This window comes from Channa argus, chromosome 16, assembly GCF_033026475.1.
Source record: "Channa argus isolate prfri chromosome 16, Channa argus male v1.0, whole genome shotgun sequence".
Lineage (NCBI taxonomy): Eukaryota > Metazoa > Chordata > Actinopteri > Anabantiformes > Channidae > Channa > Channa argus.
The window spans coordinates 22,134,762-22,156,947 of record NC_090212.1 but is presented as its reverse complement, the minus strand read 5'-3'; the positions used below and the strand labels follow the sequence as shown (position 1 = coordinate 22,156,947).

The 22,186-nt window shown below is 41.3% G+C and overlaps 1 protein-coding gene across 1 annotated transcript; it reads right to left on the bottom strand.

Moving 5' to 3' along the window:
* Positions 1-1,513: 1,513 nt before the first annotated feature.
* LOC137101033 (sphingosine-1-phosphate phosphatase 1-like) lies at positions 1,514-20,353 on the bottom strand. Its single transcript, XM_067478861.1, has 3 exons — positions 18,953-20,353; positions 10,946-11,035; positions 1,514-5,639 (listed from the first exon to the last, which is right to left on the bottom strand). Exons 1-3 carry the CDS (start codon positions 19,841-19,843, stop codon positions 5,088-5,090), a joined length of 1,533 nt encoding a protein of 510 aa, XP_067334962.1. The 5' UTR covers positions 19,844-20,353; the 3' UTR covers positions 1,514-5,087.
* Positions 20,354-22,186: the final 1,833 nt, after the last annotated feature.

Here is a 22,186-nt window from a genome sequence, read left to right as displayed (position 1 = left end):
GGGGCAACTCAAACCTGGATTAGACAGGATGCAGCAACCGCAGAGAAATTCAAATGGTGACGAAAACAATGTTACAGTGGTGCTGGCAGCACAGAGGGACAAGAGACTGAGGGTCCCCTCCACCTTATTTGCACTTTTTAGCCATCTGAACAGTGGGAAACACCTTCATGTTCACTCAACATCCATCTTTCAGAAATGTCCTCTGTCCATTGTTTTATCTTCCACATCCTTTCCTGTTGACATCCTGTGTTCTACGTTACAATAAAAACCAAATCATACAATAAGCTAATAAAATTCCTTATTTGTGTAGTAATCAAGTACAAAGAACCAAAACAAGCGAGGTGCATTGTTCTGCTAGAACATTTTAATTTCAGTTAGTTCCACACAAACAATCAGATTGAATTGGAAATGCAACAATTAAGTAAAGAAAAGGCTGTGAAAGTGCAAAAACGACGCTGGCATCAGTCTGACTTAACTGAAACTGGTTTTGAAGATGAAAACAAGAAAACCAGCTCTGACAAACGTGTTCAAGACGTTTATTTCTCTGAACTCGATCTGTTGCATTTATTAGAGTTTGGTCAAACAGACCAAACTTGGTGACTTGTTAGCAACAAGTGACTTTTTTTTTTTTTTTGCCTTATGCAAAGAGTCTTATACAAAAGCACAATCAAAGGCTCTTTTTGAATTCCGGTTACATTTATTACAAATGTACTCAAATATTAATTCTACTCATTCATTTGTTGCCAATTTGAATGAGAACAGATCACTTTTTTCCATTTTCACTTCCTGCAGGGAAAAACAGCTGATGCAGCTACAAAGTGCAAAAGATAAAACACGAGGAAAGTCAGGAGCAGTTTTCACATACAAAGGCATCAATAAAGGCACTAAAGGGAAGTGGGGAGCAGAGTTCAGCTCAAACTGACACAGATATTTAGCCAATGTCACAGTTTTCTCACCAGAAAAACCAAATGTCACACTGTTTAGTTCAGGGCAGAGCCAGAGGAGCTGTTCAGTTTTTAGATGCTACTTTATCCTTTTAGTTTTTCTAATAACCTCCGATTGTGTTTAGCTGACAACACGACCCACAAACAGAATTTTAACAACCAAATTTAAATGTAGTGTTTCTATAGTTACTATAGGTTACAGTCTCCTAATCCTAATAAATCATGTAGCCAGGAGTAAAAATGAAATACTTTGGCCTGTTAAAACAAGTAAACACATTTTGGTTTTGTGCAAAACCCTAAACATGTGCTTTAGACTTTTACACAAAATCTAAAAGTATTTTTTGATCCCAGTTTGGGGATTTTCAAAAAGAAGTATCTGAATTACAAAAAACAAACAAACTAACACTAAGTACTTTAATGAAAAGGAAAAAAAATGCTATAATGACACACATTTTTGTACCCCACCCCACCAGGCGGGACCCCTCCTGGGGCCACCCTGGTGCTGTGACCCCTGAAGGGACAAGCCAAAAGCTGTAGAAAAATGTCCCCTTTGGTTTTAAAAACTGGCCTCTTTCTTTCTTTCTTTCTTTCTTTCTCTCCATCATGTCTTTCATCCTCTTGGAACGTGGGCTGCAATATTCCGAATTCCTAAGCTACTTGTGGTATTTTACCGACTGAATCAACTCTGTAAACTACAAATGTAAATATAAAATGCAAAATGAGCTTTTGGAATAATAATCATCTAAACTCATGTTACTTTATCCACTATTTATATATAGTCTTCAGAAGTTTGACAGGTTTAGGAGAGACGAGTTCCACGTTCTAACCTTTTCGGGTCTTTCAGTTTCAGCCTGTTCTTGGGAAAAGACAGGTTACTCAACTGGTTGATGACCATAAAAAACAGCGTGTTCTTACAGTTTTTCCATGAAAAAGCACTGACATATAAAATATCCCAATGATAAAATATCCCACACTAGTTTGTGAATTTCACAGCAGGGATAAAAAAACACGTTACAATCTGAAAAGTAAATGCAGTTAGATGAATGTAGTAGAAAAAGAGTGAAATGTTTTCTTCTAAAATGAAGTAAGAAGTAGCAGAAAAGTGAAATAGTCATTTAGAAATATCTCCAAACTGTAAATAGGTAAATGTACTTAGTTACCACAGCCACTCATATTTCATTTACAATTCTATAAATTAATGGAATGGAATCAGTCATAACAGCTCAGACTTAACACAGACTACACGTTTTCTTGTTATTGTCATCAGTGCAGTTTGTTTGCAGACCAGAAAATCATAGGAAATATGACATTTGTTGGACCTTTCTTTTTAAGAAACTTTCTAATCTCAAAAATAAAATTCACTCTAATTTCTTTTACAAAACAATCTGGCATTTTCCAGCCTGAGTGAAGAATTTAGCCAGCCAGGCTACTTTCTGCGTTTCTGTTTGTTTGGTTACAGAGGGTTTGAAATTGCTTCCACTTCCATTAAAAAAGTCTGAGGTCACTTGGGGATTTTCTCGTTTTCCACTTAAACCTGTTTATGGCTGCAACATCAATTTCCAGTGATTAATTCCACTTCCGGCTTTGATGATCGTTTCAAACATTAGCAATGTCTATACTGAATTTCTGATCAAGTCCACATTTCTTTCCGGAACAAGCACAGTTGTACATGGCCACAAAGCTTTAAGTTGAGAAAAGCTTCAGGTGTGTGTGTGCTGAGAACGTTTTCACTTGATACTTGCTGTTCTGGTGTCGAAGCTGCTGTCCCACCGTGTGCAGTGGCGTCATTTTGGCTGGTCGCTTTCTGTAACTTAACACTGGAAATGAACAAGCTGAAGGCAATTTTTAGGTGTATGGAACACAGAGAAAGAGACAAATATGAAACACGATTTAAACTGTATTTGCTAACAGATATGAAACCTGCAGAGGTCACAGCCCAACAAGCACTAGTGTTGTAGGAGCAGCAAACTCAAACTGCCTCAGATGTAAACGTGTGCATGAATGACTGCGACCTTACGATGGACTTTTATCTCATTTCACTGACAACACTGTGCTGCTGCTGTGTTGGTCTGATGTCTGCTACCTCAACTCAAAAACTCATTTGGGATTAAAGGGAGGCTCACACAGTCCAGTACAAAGCTGTCGTAATATGAAACAAAGCCTAAAATTCGCTATATACTTTTATTGCTTCTCCAACAGCAGCCACAGTGCTGAGCTGTCAAAATTGTTTACCCCCCAAAACATGAATAGTCCTTGGTCTCCTCTGAAGTACAAATATAAAGAAGGCACAGGGAAAGACTTCAGACTGGTCCAGTCCTACAGGCATTAAACAGTGACTCTACACAGGGGTATCCAGTGGTCTGAGGAGGGTTTATTCATTTCTGGGACTCAATCAGCGGGAGGACGACAGGAGCAGGGAAAGCCACAGGTACTTGTTAGTCTTTGTGTATTACAGCAAGTCTTCTTCTAGAACTGGAACATGATCAATAGTGTGATGTCAATTGTTTCAGCTCTGACAGAAACGTCTCAGTGATCAACTGTGAACAGCTGGTGCAGCTCTTCTCTCATTCCAACACCGTCATCAGCACAATTCTGACTGTAATATTAGCTTTAAATGTTTATAGTATTTAATAACAAATCAACACTCTTTTACCAAAAAGCGGACATACGGGAAAAAGCAGGTAAAGTTTTGCCAAACGTATCGATAAATGTAATGTTTCACACAATCTTGTTCTTTCTTGTGATTTTGTTAAGGCTCAACATGATGTGAACCATTTCCTGCATTTACTTTGCGTAAACTTATTATGAGCAGTGTTTGGGGAAAAACATGATTCAAATGATCTGTGTTAGATTTCAAAGTCGTCGTCTTGTGATTATGATGGTGTGAAAGCTGACTTTCGTCTGTCCACTACCAAGTGGTTTTCAAATTTAGGAATATTATTTCCATCCTTTTTCTCGTTAAATTGCCACCTTTTACCTGTAGAAACAACTGCATTTCAGAAAATTCCCACTCTAGGTTTATTCTCTAAGACAAAGACTTCTCGTGACTTTTTCCTGAGCAGCATCATCTTCCTCCCTCCGTAACCCTGACCTCCCTCTGTCTCTGGGCAGTCACTGATCCATGCATCTTCCCTCCTGAGAGCAGCGTTACCTCTGCCCACTCTTTCCTCCTGAGATGAGGAGATGAAGCTCTCTTCTGTACAGGAAGTGCATGAGTGCCATCAAGTGCACTTCCACGTTATCAACCTGGAAGTCGGGTTTTACAGTGTTTAAAAAGAACAAACAATCTGCGCAGAAAGGACAGATTCCCATCATACATACAGAAACATTTCCTTTCTTCTGAATAATATAGTATGTGCCCAGTCACAGGAAAAGCAACAAATCTCCAAGCAGAGAACACACAATAATTTGTCTTAAAAAAAGTCTACAATAAAAAGTAGGAAGAGCCCTTTAGTACAAGTGTAGTCAGACAGAAACTTTGAACACAGGGATGCACAGTCCACAGGTCAGAGAGGAAGCTTTCTGCATTAGAACAACACAATCCGACACTAAGGAATCACACACCCTATTATCACAGGGATTATTGCTTTAAGAGGTGGGACAAACGAGCAAATGTTAATATTAAGAAGCTTTCAGACAAAGAACCACACAAAGTTTGAACTCCAGACCCAAAACTGAAAACATTTTTCCCAACACGTTATAACGATTTACTGAAACTGTGACACTGTCACGTTCTTGAGTTGCTAAACATGTTTTGTCTGTTAACAGACTGAAAACAACTTGTACATTTCCTGTAAAGTCGTTACATAAATGTGGGGAGGAGTCAGGTTTCTTACCTGTAGTTCTTTGTCTGAACTCTTAATATAAGTACTAAGACACAGGTTTTCTATCAGTGGCAGTTTGAATCTTTTACAGTTTTTTTTGCTGCTCCTGCTTCATCAATCCTGAATGCGACCATAAGATAAGATACACAACTTAAAAAGTCCGGATCAGTTTTTAGGCTTTAATTCACCATCAGTCCCAAACCAGCTGCCTCCAGGTGAGAAATGAGGAAAACCAATCGCATAACATCAGTAGATGAAGATTTTAAAGGTCACTTCACTGTTTTGTGGTCAGTGACTGACCAGGCAGTGAACTATCTAATCAGGAGAGCTGTGTTTGGCGGAACAGCAGTGGGACCAGAAAGAGCACATTGAAGCCCACAGCCCCATACACGATGTAGCGGTAGGGTAGTTCCACCTCCATGTGCTGCCTGGCCTTCCTCACATCCCCACTGGGCACCCCAAACACCCGACACACCAATGGGATGGTGATGGCCTTCATCAGCGCCCGTGTGGCCACCAGCACCAGGACTCCCAGGATGAGCCGCAGCAGTGCCATGCCCACCAGACCCAGACTGAGGGGGGGCATGGTGAATGGGAGCTGGTCCGGTGTTGGGTCAGGCATCAGGCCTAGGTAGTGGTTGGCGTGGGATGCCAGCGCCACACCAGCACCGGTACCCAGGATCTGAGCGGTGTCCCCTCGCGACGTGCTCCAGGTGTCCAGGGTAAAGGAAAAAAGACCCAGGCCCAGGTGGAGGCAGATGATGATGACGGGGGCGTAGCGGCAGGTCAGGTTGAAGCCATCGATCAGGTCCAATGCCGGCAGGAAGAGCAGAAGGATGAGGCCGCTGTAGAGGACACCAGCAATGACGTCCTGGAGGGTGGACAGAGACACATGACTGTAAAAGGACTGAATCTATTCTCTGTTTTTATTTAGATTTTTAACCAAATTTTCATTCTCACACTGATGGGAGTGGGCTGAGATAAAATGTTGGGTTTGGCTCTTATCTGAAGTCACTTCAGGACAGAAGAAGCCAGGGACTGAACTTTGCAATGAGTGGACGCCCTCCTGTAGCAGCTCCTCAGAGGGTCAAACTTACTAGCACTTTTGTCGAGAGTGAAGACTTTGTCTAAATTCACATTTGCTGTAAAATGCACAATATTTGCACTATATACTTTTTGTTTCACCTCTTAATATATTAAGAATAATGTACATTGCTACAGCACTAATTCATCCACAAACAATGTGAAGCTGCCATAAATTAACTTAAGCCAAGTCCTGCACACACAGTATGTAGCCACACAGAATGTGTGCGAATGAACAACACTGAATTTATTCAAAAAATATTGTTTTTGTTGAAAAAGAAATTCAGCAACAGAGCAGCAAGTTGTTGTAGTGATGGAATTACTTTCTATATGTTTATTGATTTCAGCAAAGTGCTGCTCACTGTTGATGGAACTTGTGCATATAAAACTAATTTAAGATGCTGTGTGCTACAAGTGCACAGAGATGATGTAAGAAGAGGATACGAGTTTGACTTCAAAGGTTTCATTTAATTCCATCAGGGTTAAAAACCAAACTGCATTTGATTCACGTAACCTTTTTAGATAAATATTTGTCGGTGCATTTCCTTCTAAGGGATGAAGGAAGTTAAAGAGCACTGTCAGGAAACAGGAAATCAGTGAGCCCAACATGTCAACAAACTGTGGACTCAAACATAAAGGTCATCGCAGTCATTTATCGACCCATGCAACAAACTGACAGTTGGCTTCCTGCCGCAGGAACGAGAAGAGGTTCAACCCTAAAACTGGTTCCTCAATGAAACTGAACAATACATTACTGGAGAAAAACTGCTGTCAGCATCTTCAGTGTTTCAGTGTGAATATATTTACATAAATTGATGTTGATGGTCACCTAGATGGAAACTGACATCACGTTAGAGTCGAAATGTCTATTTGGCTGCTTGTGGTTCATCTAAGCTCAAATCTCAATGTTTGCAGTCTGGTGTCACACTGCTCAGCGTCAACCTGTGTCCTGATAGTCTGACTGAATCCCCCCAGTTTACTGTCTGAATATGTAAAGGTGAGTCAGCAGCGAGATAACGGACGGGAAACCCAGCGGGACACTGTGCCATGTCACTTTACTCGGTTTCTGTCCTACTGACAAACACACAGAGGCAACGCATTCAGCTGGCTGTAATTTTCCCCAACACTGAGACAGGCAGTGGGAATCCTGACAGAGGCTCGATCTAAAACACGTCCTGAAGAGGACAAGATAGTGATTTTATTCAATGGAAGCTTTTATCCTAAGTGCTTTCAATGAAAATGAATGAGTGTGTATTCTGTCAGTGTGGATGTCCTCAGTGAAACAGCCTAAGGACCAGGATGTAAAGCCTGACTCAATGTCGCTCGTCTCTGTTGTTCATCTGGATCCTATTGACTTAATCGATCCGGTTTTCTGTATCTGCTAAATGATTGTTACAAAAGTCAATGTGGGCACCAGCTGTGGGCGCTGGATCTCATGATAACAAGAAACTGCTTTGTGTCGGAATAACATGAAAACTCTATCGTAGTATGTTGTTAAACTGCGTGAAGTTGGTGATTGTTACGAGACAGGGGGCAAGTGATCCTTTCACAAGGGGGCAGCAAAACAGCTCAACAGAACCACAAATTAAATCGTCGGAAAGGACCATGAATTTGAATCAACACCCAGCAACTACAACTGAACATTAGAAGCTTCATGAAGGCAGAAAGTGTTGGAGGACAGATGTTTGAAACTGCATTAGTTTTAGCTTGATATCACCCGATCGCACGTGTTCCTCATAAGCCTGAGTGAAAAGGCTCCTGCTAAAAGGTTCGCATATGTTGACATCTTCAGGAGCAGAACAGCATTTTGTCTTCCGGCTCTTGCTGCAGAACAAAAGAGGTGGATGTAGTTTCATTGGGCGTGATGATTTCCAGAGAACATTAAGTGCCCAGCAGGGCTGGCAGAGCCGACCACTAATGGACTGCCGTGCGTTCGAACTCCACTGCCTGAAACAACAGCTCCCATGTGGCCCGAGTGTGGAGCCGTTGGCCCTTGGCGCAGACATCAGAATGTGTTATCAGGTGGGAAGGAGCTGTGTGCATGTCAACCCACAGATTACAGAGTTCTCAACCGAAATGTCACTTTTGAAATAAATCGCCTTCATGTGGTGCTTACAGAAAATATGATACTGCTGCCTGTGGTGGCTTACGCACTTAACCCCATACAATTTATGCCCCTTCTTAGAGTCACCAGCTGTAAATTTTAACATTGTGCCACAAAACATGGAAACACACAAAAAAAACTTGGGTAGAGATTTATCCTTAGTCTGAAGTGGATTCATGACATTGCTTTTGAAAGCTGCGTCACTTCAGGGCCTTGAAACGTTGCACAGCTTTGCATGTGCTTGTATTTCAAACAGCTTAACAAAAATATAGATGTATGTGAGGAACAGTTGATATACAGTAAATGAAGTACTTTAAAAACTCCTGTTGTGTAAAAGTATCATCACCATCTCACTGTCAAAGCCATAATCACAGTAATGAAGCACAGAATAAGGGAAGTGGGTCTTTAAAAACGCTGACCTTTGCTAAAAGTCACGATCCTTTAAGTGCTAGGGATGCACTTGAATCTGGTGATAAACCAGAACATGTCTCAAGTTGCTCAGACTAGAATGACTCAGACCTGCGTCGTGTCATTTACTGACTGTGAATTGTAAATCTAACCAATTTGTGAATTAATGATTTGAAAAACGTCTTTTAGACAACGCCCTACATATCTGACACAGACAGGAGTATATTTTCCGTTGGGATGGTCACAGATGGAGCTGAGTGTTCTGGTGAGAAATGTGAGAAGGCGGATGAGAATGTGGTTTCTGAGGTGGAGGTCTTAATCTACAGACAACCACAAAAAGTCTCCGATCAGGACCTTCTGAGTTTATCTTGGAGAATGAACAACGTGTTGTAATGTCTGCTGCTCCCACACCACAGCAGCAGCCATCAGTCCCTCTGACATGGGGATTGCTGAGGGGGCTGTTGCCTAGACAGTCTGATCCCAACAGTGCAGCGGAGACTGACATCATTTACCAACGAGAGAAATGACTCCATGCAACACTAATGCGACTGACACGTGGAAAATCATCTGGTGTAAATGTTGGAATTATTTGTCAGATAATGTGATTCCCTAAAATAACTAATGGTGCAAAGTAATCCGACCAACTTTGAAGGCTTTTGACCAGGGTTCACAAACTTAAAGAGGATTGAGGAGGAATTTCAGGGGTCAGTAAATTTAGGTTACAAGCAAAAGGTTAATCAGACAACCAATGAGTCAATGAGGACATTGATGCTAAAAGTCAACACCATGTCTACTGGTCAATTCTTGTGAGTCTCAGACAAGCCAGACTCATCTGAGGTAAAAAAAAAAAAAAAAACACCCCGTGGTGTCAGATTATGTTTCTCATGACTCTACCTGTAATCATCTGTATGTCTACACAGCAATGATGTCATCCAGCCACAGCCCCGCTGTCGGCAAAATCCTCTTGTAACGTGAGAGCAGCAAATAAAAGATAAAGAGGCAAGTTTTTGCAGGCACAAGTTATTCTCAGCAGTTTCCATTGGGAATTGTAAGATGTGGCTGTTCCTGGTTAAAGCCTATGTCCACACTGATCTTAGTTGGATAGGGGCTGGGGGATTTATAGATAGGTAGGGTCAGAATTAGCTGTGTGGTACAGGAAGAGGATTACAGACTGTCTTTATACCCCTCTGGGTGTAAAGCAGCTAGATGCAGCAGCAACATGTTGGTGACCCTGTGTTGGTTTGTCCACACTGCTAATGAAAGTAAACCTCTGTTTGAAGGCTGAAGATCAGTTCCAACCTCCTGCTTAAAATCAACAGTTGGAACAGTTTCCTGTTTTAAGCCCCGCCTCCTAACTGCATCATGCAAATAACAGCACAAAGATCGACAGACAAAAGTCCGGACCTGCTCATGAATGTGTTCATGACAGATCACATCTGCAGTGTATGATGGGAGTTTGGTTTCACTTGCATCTGATGAAAGAAGAAGGTTTCTGTTACCTTAAATCTCTCTCAACATGTGGACATAGCTGCAGGATTTATGACATCAACAACACCTCAGAGCCTGTTACTGTCAAGTGATGTCTAACACTGAGAGCTTTGCTGTGCAGACACTGACTTGTCAGTGAAGAAAGACAAATCTTGTATTATCAGTTAGTTAGTTAGAGTTTTGAATATGTTGAATGTTCACAGGATGGTCACTGACCGCAAAGAACTGTTTTACTATTCTTTTTAGGATCAACTAGAAATAAATATTGTTACAGCGTGTTTTTGGTCATAAAAAGTGCAGATTTAAACCTGAAAAAAGGTCTAAACTCTTGAGCCACTTGGGGGAAGTGCGCTGTGCAGAAGTTGTGAATGTAAAGCAAACACTCTTGGAGTCAAAGAGCAATGTCAAATTTCACTAAGAGTCATTTTTGTGCCCACTCTTTACTGAAGCCCACTATTCCCTCTCTTTCTGCTTTGTTCTTAGCCTGTACCAAATCCTGAGGGGAACACTTTAGCTGTTAAATATCCCTCTGTAATGATGTCTGTCTGCTGTTTGCAGATGAACAGGTCACAGCCTCCTCTCTAAAAACATCCGCCTGCTGGGACTGAAAATAAACGGAGTCAAGTAAAAGTGCAGTGATCAGTACAGTAAACAATGAGCTGAAACAGATGTAAACCTCTGTAAAGCTGACGGGAGGTTGGACTTCACTGTAGGTTTGTCGGAATAAGTAAGAACCTTAACAATGTGACAGTGTTTTCACGTTGTCATTTCACATTGATACATTAGAAATTGTAGTGTGGCTACAGATTTTTGACAACACGGCTTTCTAAAAAAGCTAGTAAGCTGATCTTCAGTCAGGGTTGTTTTGTCGAGAGAGAGTAGGAGTCTTAGGTCATGAAAAAACTATCTACGACTTTTCAGCCAAATAACTTATGTTAATAGAGTTTGTGTTGTTGTTCCACGTCTGGTCAGGAGCTTTGGGGGCTGCTGTTCAGATACCCTTTCCCACAATGCAGATATCTTGTATCATAAAAAAGGACAGGATGATGCCAAGCTGGCACCACCTGTGGGCATGTGTGTGAGATCAGACTTACCAGGACTGAGTGCATTCCCATGTAGATCCTGCTAACACAGACAAGAAGACACCAGCAGAGAGCCAGGCTACAGCCCAGTGTGATGGGGTACTGTGGAGAAAGGAGAGCGCTTTAAACACAACATCACACACACGTTTGGAGGCAAAATGAGGTGGACAACTTTATATTTAGCAGCAACAAATGCAGTGACGAGGCTGCAAACATGATGCAGCTCTGGTTTAGTGATGAGCACTTAAACCTTAACATAAGTATTAAAAACCACCACAAAATAACAATGACTCCATACACAACTCCACATACAATCACTTGCTAATTTATGAGAAATATTATTGGTTATCAGGATCTGTGCTAAGCAATCTCCTCTCCACTGAGAGACAGACAACACCAACCAGAAAGCAGCAAGGATGAAGTGCATCATTCATACAGTACACACAACAGAAAGCAACACACAGAGGAGATAAATCCCTTTTACGTTAAATTGTGAAAACCCAAAGTGACCAACCTGCAGCCCTGAACCCAGCATTACTTAGGTAGATGGAAACCCTCCACAGAGCACCTTTGACCTTTGAGCGTACAGTGTTGTATATGTGAATTATTTCTTATTTTAGCAGGGTTTTTTTAATGCATGTGAGGTTGACGCTGCTTTATACGTTTTACTTTATGCAACACTTTATGCAACACATAAATTGCTGCATGTTTATTGTTCTGATTACAATGATGATAAGATAATTGCATAGCTGTAAGTGACATTTAGCTACACTTTGTTCGCATGCAGCCATTAACAAGCTGCAATAAAACGCTGCAGTCCTGTAGTGGATATGATTATCTTTCAATGTGCACTGGACTCAAAGGACCTCATAAATATTTCAGTAATCATGCCACTTCCTTATCAGGGTTTCTCATGTGAGCTGTGGCAAAAGGTTGGAACTGAAAATTCTTTTTCCTTTCATGTGAGACTGATTACGTGTTTTCTAATCAGAGCAAGCAGAAAAAAAGAAACTGCTGTGAGTCACTGGTTCAGTTTTGAGTCACATGAGCCTCAAAATCTGATCTGCAGCCATGAGACCTGCATGTGACATGTAACTCAATGCTCAACTTGGACTTTGAGTAGCCAGGATGGAATTATAAATGAACAAGTGAATACAAATTAATTGTCAGCACCTTATCGGTATGAGAAAAACACACAAACAGCAAAATAAGCTCGAAAATCATTTAAAAAGTGAAATGAAAACAACAACAACTTTTGCCATTTACTGTCTAAGCAGCTCTTAAAAAAAGTTGCATACATGCAGCAACTGGGGGCTTCATATGGAGCAAGAGAAAGGACAACGTGAGTGACAGTTGGGCTAAAAGCTCTGACAGAATGGAGGCTGGGCTGTGGAGGTTTGTGCACTTGCGTAAAGCCTTTTGTTTCCCTCATTGTGGCTCTGGTGTGTTCAGACAGCTCGGATTTCCTCTCACACACCAGCCTGAGACTCCCTGGCAGTTTGGGAGTCACACCATCTCAGCAACTCCCAAACGTCAAGCCTTCTGGGGGAAATGACACATCGGAGACCTGCTTAATAGAACTTTATCTCTAATTAAACACAGATAAGAGACTGGGTTATGGTGCAGCCTCCCTTCAGTGATTTCCTGTGAATTTCTCTGCTATTCTTCTAACAGCTGTTAGCTACAAAAACTTGTTCAAAATATTACATTTATAGCTGTACAAATAAGGATTTCTTACTCTTTGTGCCATTGTTTTAGGCTGCTGGCTTTTGGTCAACTTTTTGAAGGTACAAGCAGTGATATTTGTTATTTTTCCAAAGACCATGTTTAAGGGCCAAAGTGCACAAGAAAGCTAAAGACAAAAAGAATTGAATAGCTCAGCTACACAGCAGGCACATAATAAAGATAAATATTAATCACAATCCTTCCGTTTGCACTTTATGAACCCTGCTGACTCCTACACGTTATCTATTGTTGCTGCAGTAATGTTGTATTCCTGCGTTCAGTAGGAATTTTAAGGTGACTGAGTGAAAGCGTGCAGCAGACAGACACACGGCCCTAACGACGAGTTAAATGGATGATGCCACATTAGGCTGTTGCATGTGGACGGTAGTATTTTGTTTGTGAAATTGAGGTGACCTTTGTTCCAAATCATTGCTGCTTATCTGTTAAACCAGTGCTTGGTTGTAAATAAACTAACCACAGTTAAAGTTGACCAATGTTTATCCAAAGACTTGTGGGGATTTCACAGCTTGTTAACAGTAGGAAAGTAATACTCATCTTTTACTATCTGTACAAATGTAAACATGAAAATGTTGCCTTGAGTTTGCTGCATAACACCTTATTAATCTATGATTAAGTGTCTCCAGGCAGGTGAAAAGCAGGTTTATGACTTTGTAAAAAAAACATGCATTTATAGTCATGTTGGTATCTAATTTGAACTTTTTACCAAACCAATAACTACCACATATAGTGAGACATATCAATGTGTGTTTAATCATTTTAGCCACACTAGAGAAGTAACAAGTCATCGTCTTCATAACTCCTGGATGGATTTTTCCTCTTTTGTCTTGTGTCAGGTTGACATTTGTAGTTTTAATATATATCCCAAAACTAAAATGCCCTGAATCTCATCATGTCCCCAGGCCCCCTGTTGACTGTACAATAAGACCAGAAGCAGCAGTAGTGAGCAAACCGCTCTTCGGTACCAGAATGTCATATCATGAATCCCATATTGTGCATTGAATAATTTTAAGGGGAAAGTATATTCTCCCGTCCCTAATCAACTACGAAGGGCATAAAGGCAAAATGGTGCAGTGACCTCTGTCTGTCCATGTCCAAAGAGAGCAAATATCGTAGGTCTCACTGCCATGTTTGTGCGCTCATGCCGTCAGGCCTGTGACCACAGCGGTGCTGCAGTGGTCACTTGATGCAACGCTTCAAGGACACGGGGTTTTTTTCTGGGGCTTGTGGTTTCTGCACACTACTAACTGACTGGAAGCCTGAGTGAGGGGTTTGCTGTGTTCTACATCTATGTCCACAAACACGAGAGGCCTTTGAACACTGCAGACATGTGAATCAGTCTGGTCTCCTGCTCAGTCCTGTCCCAATTACTGATACATTAATAATAAAGGGTGTTTGATACCTAGAACCTGCATCTTTACATGTGTTAAGCTCGACGTATTCAGAAGGGAAAACAGTTAAAAAATTATTAATTTAAATATCCAGAATTTGTGTATGTTTTTAATTACTGAGTAATCTGCCAATTATTTTCTTGTTTTTCTTTATCTTCTTCTTTTGTCCAAAAACACCATAAGGGAACCCAACGTCACATCTTAATTTATGCACAAATGTTTCCTAACGTGCAAGTTCTGATGAAACTATTTTGAAAACAGTGTGTCATTAAAAAACAAAACAAGCCCAGCTATTTATTCTTTAACACATCCAAGCATCACAGCCAGCGTACAACCCTTTTCCTTCTTTTGAATTCAACAGCACAGCGGTTAGCATGATATTCATCTAGAACGTGAATGAAAACACAATGTTCAACTCAGGGTTGGAGTTAGGAAACACTATACTGTTAAACTCATTCATGTTTGCAGGAAAAGCTGCAGTGTTCCCACCTAAAGTTGCTACTCAGGGGAGGAAGTCTCACACAAAGACTGTTTACCATGATGCTCTCTGTTCTGCTCTGACTGGACGACATAATGGGGAATTTAGATCTCAATATGTCCCCAAAGCCGTGCATCTCCTCTCATCGCCCCCTCTCCAAACCTGTTTGCCCTTCAGTCTGTCTTTCATCCTTCCTCCTCCTCCTCTTCACCTTTCTATATTAATCCTCTAATCTCTAGCCATTTCTCTCCTCTGTGCGTCTCTCCTACCCTCTAGTCTCATGTTGTCTAAGCCCCTCTCATCTACCATCTAGTCTCATCTTTTCTGTCCCTCATCCTCTCCCACATTTCCCTCTGAGGACTGTCTTCCACAGAGACATCTGGCTTCAGTTACTGTCTGGGCTGGAGGAGGGAGGTGGGATGAGAGGAGGTGCGCCTGACTGCAGCCCATCCAAATCCAAACATTCCTGCTTTGCTCAGACAAGTCTTTCGATCCAGATTTAGGAGACCTCACAGACAGGCTACGGCAAGCAGCAGGGGCGAGGAAGGACAAGCCCTTTACTCTCCCTAAAGGTTTTGACAGATGAAGGGTGCTCTCAGAGTCTCTACATGTTTCATTTAGCACCAAGACATTTGGTTTTAAAAACCTTTGCTGGATTATCGCGCTTTTAAATGTTTTGTGCTAAAACAACTAGAATGTTCTCAATAGGCAGAGGTGCACAAAGTAATTTTTACATTGTTATGTCATTAGTAGTCTTTTGTCATATCTATGAATTCTCAAGACACAGAACATGTTAACTAAGTGTTCAGTCTACTCACATGCATTATGCAACTATTTTGATTGTTTCATGCAATATCTCCCTCTGAGCTGCTAAAATTTAAATTTTTCTTCAATCAGTCACCATTTGTCACTATTATCTGACATATAGATAAATATACACAACATCTAAAAAGTTGTGGTCTAACATTAACACCCAGAACCCTGAACTTTGACAAGCTTCTCTACCCTGGGGCCTCCCCTCATCTATAGCAAGATAGCATATTAGGTAAGAACATGCCTGACACCGATTATCTGCTGTTCTGTGGTTTGAATGTCAAAGGACACTTTAAGACAATGTCAAGACCTAATTCTGCATGTTTATATGATAAACTGATGAAGCTAGGTTTCAAATATTGCTTTAATTTGGTGTATTACTGAAACAGTAATAAGAACGGGGTGTTAACAACATTCTCAGCAGGATTGCTAATGCAAATTTATTTATTTTTTGCTCCTGCAAAACAAAAAGAGAAGTACTCATCTTCTCTCTAGACCCAGTTTTCCCCAGGCTTTGCACCGAAGTGATGACACCAGAGCAAGTCAGAGCTAAAGTACAGGTCTTAATTAATCATAAATTAAGCACTGAGAAAATCCTCACAAGAGTCCATCAGACCAGATCACAGCGCTGCAATAACGTGAAGGCCAAAGACGATCAGGGAAAAATAAATTATCTGTCTGCTGTGTGATTTAGGAGAACCGAAAATGTTTTCACTATAAAACAGCTGTCTTTTATTACAGCTGTTTTATAGAAAGACCTGGAAAAGAACTTTAGATATTACAGAAGTGAAGCTACACCGCAGCTGTTTGGCATATTAGACATCTATAAAGCAGATTCAGACAGAAGCCGCAGGGCGGGACCTGCTGTGTGCCCATGAGGGGAGTTAACAAAATAAATATGCTGCTTCTTTCTGTGTTCACCAACTTGTTCAGACGCCAGATAAAACTTTGATCCGTGACAACATTTTCCTGTTAAGGCTGATTCATATTTTCTGTGACAATATGTCCATGTCCATGATGTGAATTTCATCACCTTCCTACTCTGTTACGGTCTGGATGGACTCTCTGCGGATGACGCGTGCAGACCAATAATTTGCTTCCCTGCAGACAGCAACACAATTAATACATTTAACACATACATTCATAATTTCTTCTTCTCATTGTTTTTACTATCCACAGTTGCAATGGTGTTTTGCAGTATGCATGGAACATGTCCATGAACTCTATCCCCAGCTGTAATATGAATGTGAGCCTGTGCGTGTCCCTGTCCATCTCTCCAAGGGTGTGTGGTATGAAGCAGCCTTTAAATACCCTCCATTCATAAAGTGCCAGTTTACAGAGTAAGCGTGGGCTCTGCAGGTGTTAGATCTTCTGAAAAATCTCAGTTGAAGAATAACAAAAATAACTACAAAAGCATCAGATTGAATCAGAAAGTGAGACATAGGTCAACGTCTTATCTGATGTTCTACACAAGCCAGTCAGCAGCTGAGTAGAGATTACTTTGTTCAAAGATGTGCATTGAAGGCCTTGGACAATAGACAAGCTTCAAATGTTTTCAAGTTTACATTGACCGATAGAGACTTTTGTTGAGCGTAAGAGGAGAGGAGGGAGACATACAGACACTAAATCTGTCTTATCTTGAAAGTCAAGAGCTGGCTCTCTTATCTCCCACTCTCAAACAGACGGGAAAGTAAAGGGCCGTAAATCAAGCCCATCTCTCCTGCTGGGATTCAACCAACATACCACAGGGATCCCCCACGTCGCTTAGTAAAAGAAAGTGCAGAAACCACAGCACATTCACTGGATGATAAAGCAACCATTTGCACTATATTGTTTTTTAGTTGTGCAGCTGCAGCACAGCCCCCCAGAGAGGAGCTGAGGACTGGGATGATGACCACTGCAGAGCAGCGGGGAAATACACCCCTTCAGCTCAACTGAAAGTCCACAGTTTAAGTTGTCAGACTTGTCTGTGAGTCTTTACATAATAATTAAACACATATTAGTATTATTAACACGATTTTAAGAAGCTTAATTCTTTAAGCTTAAGTTAAATTTTTTTATTAGATAAGTAGACAGAGTAAAATAAAAACTGGAAACTTCTTAAACTAAGTAGTAAAACAGACCCCTATACTCAACAGTATGAAATCAACAAAGCTCCAACAGCTGTACAGATGCTCGGGCTGGTGCCACGTTATCAACCCAGCCAATAACTCATTAACTGTTAATGATGGAGCAGCAGAGGACTGACCTCACTCTGCATGTTTCCTCGTTTTGTTGCCAAGAGGCTGTTTTATAAGGCAAGTTGTTGTATTCTGGTGATGCTCTGGAAATAACTGCACCAAAATAAATACTTTGAGGAGGAGGAATTAACTGCAATTACTGTACATTTGGTCTGGATATTGCCGTTAGTCAGAAACTAATGGGGCACATGAACTGTACTTTGGTATTATTTTAAAAGGTACCTACACTTTACTTAACCATTCCCATTTTGTTACTTTCAACCTACTTCAACTCAGAGTAAAATATGTTTACTCCACCTCTTTTATTTGCAGCTTTATGCTTGGGGCGGCTGTAGATAAGTTAGTAAAGGCAGTCGTCCACGAACATCCCTGGCTATATGTCAAAGTGTCCCTGGGCAAGACACTGAACCCCTAACAGCCCATTCCCCTCGCCAGCTGTGCAGTGCCGGTCCAAGCCCGGTAGAATTGGGGAGGGTGTGTCAGGAAGGGCATCCGGCAAAAAAAAAAAAAAAAAAAAAAAAAAAGATCTGCTGTGGCGACACTGAACTCACGGGATAAGCGGAAAGGACAAAAAAAATGCTTATTAAAATAATATATTTAATAAATAATAATGCTATATTGTGGACTGAACACATGGCATTAAAGAAAGCGCTTAAAATCAGGTCCACATTTATCAGCTGCTATTTGTTCGCCCCAAATCTGCAGGTGATGGAAAAAAGAACATTTGTTTTTCCTTTTGAAGCGTTTTACCTGTGACATGAGGTGATTTTAAGGAGCAGCTACTGTAACAGCACTTGAGTCCAAGAGAAATTTCCACTTCATGGACAATAAAGCATATTCTTTTCTACTCTATTTTTATAAGTTTAAGTTTGTTTGCAGGTTATAGCACAAATAACTTCCCAGGAATTTGTTTCTCATTTTAAAAAGTTTTGTGACGTTTTTTACTGCTACCACAGTAATTAAACGTTAATTTTATGAAATAAAATGTGTGTTGGATCAAATTCCAAATGAAATAGCCAGAAATGATCATTTAAACTTAGCAAGGCCTGAACATGTTGTATTTCTGCAGAAACCATATTTTTGAGCCAAGTTCAATATTGTTTGAATACTTTGGTCACCAACTCAATCACATTGATGAGAAATCAGCTGTGTGTATACAGTAACGTAAGGAAAGACTTTTAACAGGTTCCTCTACTTAAACTCCATTAAACTGAGCATTTTTTATTTGCACTTTTGCGTGACAGCAAATGTTGTGAAACATGACAAGAGGAACTATGAAGCCAGGAGGAAGCGGCTCCTGGCTTCTTCTCCTTTCCAGCGGTGTGACAGTCTGTTTAGGCGGAATTTACTGTACCTCCCACCGGCCGTAGGTCATCACGAACAGGGAGAACGGGATGGCCATGCCCGACATGGCGTGTGTGGACGGCATGCTGTACTCCGAGTTGTAAAACACCTCCACTTTGACCACGGGAGGAGAATCGGGCCGAGACCAGCCGATCACATCCTTGGTGCACTGTCCCAGATACATGACCCAGACCCAGACCATGATCAGCCTTCTGCCCACGAAGGCGTCCAGGTTCCATATGACGAAGGGGAAGAAAGTGATGTAGAAGAACTCGTTGCCCAGCTCGGTTCCGAAAGTGAAGAGGTAGTACAAGAACCGGTTCTCGATGTGGAACTCCTGCCCGGTGTCGCCCGTCAGAGAGTTTCTGCGGAGGGGTTTCAATGTGCTGCTCGGTGTGGGACTTCCCGGGGCTTCGCTGCCCTCCTCCGTCCCCTTCTCCTTTGACTCGGTTACCCCTGAGAACTGCGACCCGGCCCCGCTGCAACCGCCCGAACCCGTAGCTGCAGCCGCGGCGAGTCTGCCACCGTTGCTGCGCTCATCGAACGTTTCTCCCACGGCGGTCACTGCTCCGTTCTGGCGAGCGCTTCTATCTTGCTCCGTTTTCTCAGTGTTTGCATCGGTAATCCTCTTCCGGACCCCCACTGCTTTCTTATGCATGCCACCCCCCGGTCCAGCTCCGACTGCTGCCAAGCTTTCTGTCTCTTGTTCCTCGGTAATGTGGCGACAACAATCCCCGTTGTGGTGCGAGTGCGTCCGCTCCGCTTCCTTGCTGATGCTGTCAGCGTTGGTGGTGGTCCTCGAAAACGTCCCACGTACACCACACAAGTGCTGAAAGCGGGAGACAAGGTGGGGGTCTTGCAGATAGAGGAACAGTTTCTTGAGAGGGTTACTTTCCTCCATTTTAATCCAGTTCAATCACCCTCACAAAGCCAAGAGAAGGTTCGCGGACTCCGCTAACGTTACTTCAGCCCAAACGTTGGATGCTAGCTCGCGGCTAACGTTAGCTAGCTAAGCCCCGCATCATAGCTGCTCAAAGCGGAACCCCAGACTGCTTCTTTATTTGGGAAGCACGTTATCACGGCGAATTTTATTATTTAAAAAAAAAAGACGAGTTTTCAGTTAGACAACAACGGAAAACTCGAAGTGCACGATTCTCGTTCGACACGGTCCAGGTGGGCTTGTCGTCCCGCTATGCGAGCAGGCTCCGCTTACTGACAGCTACACCGGGCACGTGCAGGGAGCGCGCTTTCCCTGGTGCCTTCAGGGCCTGTCCGACATTTCAACAATTTTTCAAAAAGATTACAAGTTTGGTTTAAAGTCCCTAAATATGGCCAAACAAGTGTTAAAAACCCCAAACTGCTTCCTCTACACGCAGCTTTTTCTTATTCTCTCTAGCTTTGCAGCTACTCCACTTAGCCGCGCAGACTAAAATTCATCTCCATCTCGATAAACAAAGACACCAGAGTAGTGAACATTTCATCATAAATCGCTACTGAGCTACTCGCACGGATGTTAGTGTTGGTTTTGAAAGTTGTTTAAGTTGAAATCATAACTTTTGGCGGAGCACGTGAAAGCAACAGTGGTTCCGGCGTGCACGTACAGCAGACCTACTGTAACGTCAGGGCGTGTCGTGACCGCGCGAAGTCTCAGTTCTGTGGTGCGGTTTACAGAGCTTTAAATTTATTAGATACATAAAGAGATAATTGCTGTATTGCTACACAAACAGGCATTAAAAAAACCAAAAAAAACACAAACTTCTGGGGCTTTGCATACTTTATTGGCTGTTTGATCACCTGAAAAAAAATGTATGACGGTTTTTAAAATAGTTTGTCAGGCTATGCATTTTCGTCAAAATATAAATTGTTTTAAAATATCAATCTTTAATTGTTGTCTTAAGTGTGTTGCATTTCTGTTGTAGTCATCAAGATGCACTTTTTCCAAATCCTTGGACAGAGACTATACACTCAAAACACAAAAACAAATGGATGAATCATTTTCAGACATAAGATTCGCTTTTAAAAGTATATTGTGAAATATCTCATATTGTGCTTTAAACAATTTCTGCTATCCGTGATATTTAGCTTTAAAAACAAAAAATCTCATTCGCAAAACAATATTTCGTAGCAGAAAAAACATTGTTAGTTTTTAAAGTGGCATTTCCTTTTTTAAACACAAACAACATAATAACAACAACACTCACATTTAGCCATTATAGGTGGCTCAGTGGTAGAGCATAGGGCTGGGATGCAAAAGGCAACAGGTACAAATCCCACCCCCAACAGATATGGCCCCACCCAGCCAAGCCCAGATAAAATGTGAGGCTTGCAGCAGGAAGGGCATCTGGTGTAGAAACTTGTGCCAAATCCATGTATGGAACATGCTCCCGCTGTGGCGACACCTTAAGGGAAAAGCTTTTAATCTTTATTTAGCCATTCTAAGTAATTTTATAAAGCATTACCATGTAGCTGTGTGCAAATCCTGTATAAGGGTATTTTGTGTGTTTGTTAATGTACAGTTTTTGTGGATCCAGCCTCCAGAACGTGGATAACTTTTTTCCTTCTACATTTTGTTAGTTTTACTGCTTTAATGTGTAACCAAGTTGATACAAAATACTAACTCCATTAAAGCAGTTGGTTGTTGCCAAATTTGTGAGTTGAACGTGGTAGAAGTACACAAACTCAAAAAGTGCTAAAAATCCTCGACTACCACCAAGTACCACTTCAAATTCTTTACCACAGCTGAAGTACTGTACTTACAATAGTGGCTCATACTTATTGATGCATTTATGTTCAAACATCACCAATGCTGCAGTTGCTAAAAGTAGAGCTGATTTTAATCCACTTTATGTCCTGGTAGGTAGTTTCTATGACAATACATAAATGTTTATTAGTGGATTCAATTATTTGTATTAAAATATGTGTCAGTAAAGTAACTGAAACTGTCAAACAAATGTAGTAGAGTAAAAAGTACAATATTTCCATCTGAGGTGTAGTAGAGCACAAGAGAAAGTGTAAGGGAGGACTTCAGTAAGTGTACCTAGTTCCCCCGCTGGGTATATCATGTACAATTGTATTATAGCATTAATTACATGCTTATATGCTAAATGTTTTGTTTTTTTTTTAAAGAAAGTGGTTCAGTTGTTTGTTTTCTGTTTCACTTTCACTGTGAGATTTGAACACGTCAGCCACAATGATACAGTTTCTCAATGGATCCTTTTGCCACCAGAGGGCAGCAAATGAAGCA